The sequence below is a fragment of the Rutidosis leptorrhynchoides genome, chromosome 2 (assembly GCF_046630445.1).
Source record: "Rutidosis leptorrhynchoides isolate AG116_Rl617_1_P2 chromosome 2, CSIRO_AGI_Rlap_v1, whole genome shotgun sequence".
Lineage (NCBI taxonomy): Eukaryota > Viridiplantae > Streptophyta > Magnoliopsida > Asterales > Asteraceae > Rutidosis > Rutidosis leptorrhynchoides.
In genome coordinates, this window is record NC_092334.1 from 691,150,219 (window position 1) to 691,156,439 (window position 6,221).

The following is a 6,221-nucleotide window of genomic DNA, read 5'->3' on the forward strand; positions in this document are numbered from 1 at the left end:
TTGGTGGTTACGTTTTGTTTAGCATACCGCTTTATTCGGTATGTTTTAGACTAGATTTCTGATTTTTGATTCCTGATGATTATGTTTTATAACTTTTGATACTTGAATCCACTATTTTTATTATTGTTTTTTGTAAAAATAAAAAAAATAATTGGTGGGCGAATAGGTACCACACAAATTGTCAACGTCCGTATGGGTCTGATCTAATAATATATTGATGCATTATTGTCTATTAAGGTTTGAGCTTTATATATATTTAGTTATAAAGTTAAATTCCACCAAACATATCAACATAGATTTCCTGGTAGATGTTTTAGCCAAGAAATAAATTGGGCAATGTTTTCTTTCTTATCAACTTATCTTCTTTATATTCTCATTGTACCAATAATATCTATTTTCAGTTTCAAATGGATATTATTTCATTTCAAGGTCAAGAAAAATGTACCACCATCTCCCCCAAAGCTTCCAATAATAGGAAACCTACACCAAATAGGCTCGAGCCCACACCGCTCTCTTCAAGCCTTGTCCCAAAAACATGGCCCACTAATGTTGATGCACTTTGGTAGTGCACCCGTCCTAGTTGCTTCATCGGCCAAAATGGCTAAAGAGATCATGAAAACCCATGATCTAAAATTTTGTAACCGACCCAAGTTAAAAATTGTTGACAAACTTGTGTACGGATCCAATGATATAACATTTTCTCCTTATGGAGAACAATGGAGGCAAGTGAAAAGTATTGCCGTAGTCCATTTATTGAATAGTACACGTGTCCTATCATTTAAACATGTTAGGGAACAAGAGATTAGACTTATGATCCAAAAAATCGAAAAAAGTTGTGATCAAGTGGTGGACGTAAGTGAATTGAGTTTTCGGCTTATAAATAACATTGTTTGTAAGTCGTCGATAGGGAGGACTTATGGCGAGTCAAAGTTCACGGACTTATTGGAACGGTTTGTTCATGTGCTTGGTGTTATTTGTATTGGAAACTATATTCCATGGTTGTCGTGGATTGATCGGTTAAGTGGTTTAGATGACAAAGCTGATAAAGTTGCTAAAGATTTTAATGATTTTCTTGAAAGTGTTGTTGAAGAACATGTAGAAAAGAGAAGAAATGTTGATGTTCAAAGTAATGAAGAGAAAGATTTAGTTGATATATTATTGAATTTACAAAGTGATGATGCTATTGGATTTGATCTTACTAGAGATATCATTAAAGCTATAATATTGGTAAGTTAATTTGAATTTTTTTTTTTTAATAGTTTTATTTATAAGGTATATTACAAAAATGGTTTTTCAAAGTCAAAATTTACAAAAATAGGAAAACTGGCATTTCAAATGCCGATTTGCAACTTGTCTACGTGGCATTTTTTTTAATTTTTAATTTTTTTTAATTTTTTATTTTACAAACTCGTAAGCTCGTTTTGTTTTGAAAATTTTAAAGCTCATTTTATTTTGAAAAGTTTTTTGAAATCTTTCAAAACATAGCTCGATATATTTTGATACGGCGTAATACATATAGTTAATTAAATTTTACGAGTAAAAACTTTTCAAAACAAAACGAGCTTTAAAATCTTTCAAGAACATATAGTTTTTTTTTTTTTTTTTTTTTGAAAATATTTTTACTCGTAAAATTTAGTTAACTATATGTATTACTCCGTATCAAAATATATCGAGCTTTGTTTTGTAACCTTTAAAAGAAAAACGAGCTTTGAAATTTTTCAAAATAAAAGGAGCGTATTACAAGTTTGTAAGATCTATATATATATATATATATATATATATATATATATATATATATATATATATATATATATATATATATATATATATATAGGCAAACCGGTATTTGAAATGCCTGTTTGGGGTGACAAATTGCAAACCGGCATTTGAAAGTCCGGTTTCTCTATTTTTGTAAATTTTGACTTTGAAAAACTATTTTTGTAAATATCCTATAAATATTACTATTTAAAAAAAATTCAGTATGCTATATATATATATATATATATATATATATATATATATATATATATATATATATATATATATTAATTTTCACTTTTCCACCTTGAATTAATGGGTTAATCTTTATCTTTATTTTTCAATATAAAAAAGAAAAAAATAATTATAATGGTTCTAAATGACACTAGATATGTTGTTTTACTCTGGAAAAAATCATCGCTTAGACTACTCCTTGTGGGGCACAACAAAATCAATTGTTGTGTCACAACAATGACAACTACGTAGTACAATTTTTGCATTTGTGGTATCCGTTGTACTGATTATAGGGGTGCCCCACCGGCTCAAAAACGGCCCAAGTTGATTTCAATTAGTTCAAAAATTATTATTTTAATTTTTTTGCAATTTTTTTTTAACCAAGATTTTTTAGTCAGTAGATCATTTATTTTCACCTTTTTACTTATCAACCAATTATTTTTCACCACAATAGAACATTTACCAGAGTGCCCACTCCATTCCACAACAATAATATGTCAGCAAAAATTCATCACCTCCAAAACATCACAACACCAACGCCTTACGCAGTGAGTGGTCTTACAATATAAACTATCAATTCACAATTATAGTAAATTTATCATAAAGAAATACTCCATACAATAAGAAAAACAAAACTCAATCTACTACTCCCTCAGTCCCAAAAAGTGTGTGGTGGTTATTTTTGTTAGATTTAAGATATTGATGATAAATGTCGATTTTGTCCATATAATTAAGGTAAGTTTAACTGAATTTATTTAAAATATGAATGATTGTAAGTAATAAATAAGAGTAAATTTGAGAGTTTAATGATATTTATTGGGTATTTTTAGAAAGTGAACAATTATTTTGAACAAATATAAATAGTAGGGTAGACACTTATTTTGAGACGCAGAGAGTATAATCTTTACTATATCTACCATAACTGTGCATTATCTAATTGTACGGTACAACATGTTAATAAATGCTTCATGATGGATATAGTAAAAATTGTGGTAAATGTATCACTACCTTTCATTTTATCGTTTTGTAGATCATTTTTAAATTGAACCAACTTTAATAAATAGATAATGAGATAGATGTATGAATGTAAGATGTTAAACCGGAAAGTTTGGCAACATTTGTTGAATTACTAGGTTTTTTTTTCGGGTGGCAACAAAATTGAGACCGAAAAAGTGAATTTTAATGATTTTTTACATCAGTTTGGAATTACTCAGGGGAACTAAACCACCCACGTGTTCACTTCCCGAAGTTGTGCGTATAACCCGCCCCCAACTACTGCTCTAGAGGAAACTCGGACCAATCCGAGGGCATGGCCGGTAAAACCCCCTCCTTGCTGCCCCCGCACTAAGCGAAAGGCGACCTGGATGAATATTTCAGGTCAGGGATAACATTGAGTACAATATTGCAGCCCAGCGGAGTCGAACGCCTGACCTTTCGCTAAGAGAGGCAGGCCACTACCAGTTGAGCTACAACTCAATATTTTTAGTCTTTTGATTTGGTGGACGGGTTGATAGTTTCAACCCCAACACATTACGTGATATTCAAGCCACAATCCTCATGACCCCTTCATTAGACCACTTCTAACGGTTAACAACGAAAATTTCGTTGTTTGACGTGGCTATTGACAACGGTCTTCACATTTTATTGTGGGCTGTTGTTAGTTTTTTTCGTTGTCTAGTGGTGGGACGGACCACGAAATTTACAATAGAGAAGGATGAATTTGATTGGCCAAACCTTTATTTATTTATTTACTTATTAACTTAATACTAATTATATTTTGGCACATTACCTACAACACCACAACAATGCATTTACCACAACGCCTCCTTCATCCCACAGCAATGTCACATCAACAAAAAGCACTCTCACAACACCACAACAATACCCCCATGCGTAGAGAATGGTCTTAAAAGCGTAAAATTCAAAATCAAACTTATATAATCGACACATCAACCAATCTAACAAATAATGTACGCCATCAATGTGAGTTTGTTAAGACTTGTATAATGATTCTGTGCCATGAATTTAGAAGTTTTAAGTGCAATGTAACACACTAATTCATAGTCACTAATGAGGTTTGTTGTAGGATGTATTTGCTGCCGGAACTGATACTACATTTGCAAGTCTAGTGTGGTCAATTAGTGAGCTAATAAGACACCCAAAAGTAATGAAAAGGCTACAACAAGAAGCTACTGAAATAGCACAAGGAAGATCTATGATATCCGAAAACGATTTGGACAAAATGCCGTATCTTAAAGCAACCGTCAAAGAGACGCTTCGTTTGTATCCCCCAATCCCACTACTTATTCCTCACGAATCGATGCAAGATGTCAAATTAATGGACTACGACATACCATCAGGAACACAAACAATTATTAACGCTTGGGCGATAGGAAGGGATCCTAATGTGTGGGCCCAACCTGAAGAGTTTAGGCCAGAGAGGTTCTTGAATAACTCTGTTGATTATAAAGGGCATCATTTTGAGTTGATTCCATTTGGTGCTGGACGAAGAGGATGTCCTGGTATTCAATTTGCTATCATTATGTACGAACTTGCATTAGCAAATGTGATATATAAATTCGACCTGTCGATGCCGAATGGTGTTAAAGATGGGAATTTGGATATGAGTGAGTCAAATAGCATTACATTGCACAAGAAGTCTCCTTTACTTGTTAAGGCAACTCGTCTTTTCTAGTATCGCGCGCGACTTCATGGTATGCAAGTTTTTGTTGTTGATTTACTTTTTTGGCTCTAGGAACTAATTGATTCAAACTTGTGACCTAATGAGTAATTACAAATACAATAACGTGTGTGATGCAGGTTCTTTGATATGCAAGCCATGATGGATCAAGGGTTGCTCCAACGTTTATAAAGTCATTGAAATTATTTTTTTTGTCAAACTCTAATGTGTATTTCATAAAGATGATTTGTATTGTCATAAAATTGTTTGAAGATTTGTATTATGAAGTTTTTTTATATGTATCTGATTCTTAACTCGACAATGTATTATGTTTTAGAAAAATAATGTATTATGGTGTTACTGTATATGTTTCTAAAAGGTGGATATGTGGTGTTTAAATATTGTTGATTAGTAATTTGGGCTGCATTAAAACTGGCCCAGTAAATATTTGGTCTGTGGCAGCTATTTAATGATCCATTTTGCAATTGGGTTGGGTTGGGTATGAGGGATAAACGGTCCAAGTGTGTTAAAAAGGATATTAATTAAAACGTAATTAAAATATGTAAAAATTCACAGAAAAATTAAAAACTCACGCAAGTGGCAAAAACAAGCCTGCGACTAGCATGTGGCAATTGCAACTTGCGATTGTCGGACACAACTATTTCAACTTGATACTTGCAAATTGCAAGCCGGTTCTTGTGATTCTTGAGATTTCTGATTTACGATAATATAAAATTTGGATACGATTTTCTTATTAAATTACTAATTTTAAACAAGAATCAACGAAATTTGAAGAAACCTTATCCACAGTGGCGACTCCAGGATAGAAATTCAATGGGGTCCCAAAAAAATTTTCAAATAAAATTATATTTGAAGAGTATTTTAGTGGTTATTTACCTCTAAAAAACCATAAATTTTTTAAAAATATGGGATCCTATACTTAAATTTAGTGGTGTCCTGTAAAATTTGAAGACTACGTAGTGTAAAATTTTTTCAAAGTAGTGGGGTCCTTTGACCCCACACCCATTAACATAGAATCGCCTCTGCTTATCCAGAAATGTCATCCGAATATGAATATGGTCACAAATCGCATGAAATTGTTTGCGAGTTGATTTTTTTTTTTTTTTTTTTTTAAACAATAATATTATTAAACACCCGAGAATATTACAAAGATGTCTCCTGTACAATAACAAAAAGACGACATGCCAAACAACTAAACATTCGCACCATGCTAACCAACAAGATGTAAGCTAACAATTACAATACAAAAGATTGAGGATTATGAAGCCAATTATGCCAATCGATATGTATACTTCGAGAACGTTTCGCGACCCATTCGTAGGATTTAACTTGAATTTCGCAAAGTGCAACCGGAACATTCCAACATTTATTGTTGAAAATTTTTTTGTTTCGGTTCTACCATATGAGGTAGCCGCACATCCAAATAACCGCTTGCCATATCTTAGCTCCACTTTCCGTCATCGCAAGGTTTGAATGACCAAGAAACATTTCGTTGATACTTAACGATGTAGTCACATTCAAACCCCAC

The 6,221-nt window shown here is 32.4% G+C and overlaps 1 protein-coding gene across 1 annotated transcript; it reads left to right on the forward strand.

Moving 5' to 3' along the window:
* Nucleotides 1-264: 264 nt before the first annotated feature.
* On the forward strand, nucleotides 265-5,046 carry LOC139894664 (cytochrome P450 Tp4149-like). Its single transcript, XM_071878066.1, has 3 exons — nucleotides 265-1,227; nucleotides 4,079-4,706; nucleotides 4,813-5,046. The coding sequence occupies exons 1-2, from the start codon at nucleotides 337-339 to the stop codon at nucleotides 4,685-4,687; spliced, it is 1,500 nt and encodes a 499-aa protein (XP_071734167.1). The 5' UTR covers nucleotides 265-336; the 3' UTR covers nucleotides 4,688-4,706; nucleotides 4,813-5,046.
* Nucleotides 5,047-6,221: the final 1,175 nt, after the last annotated feature.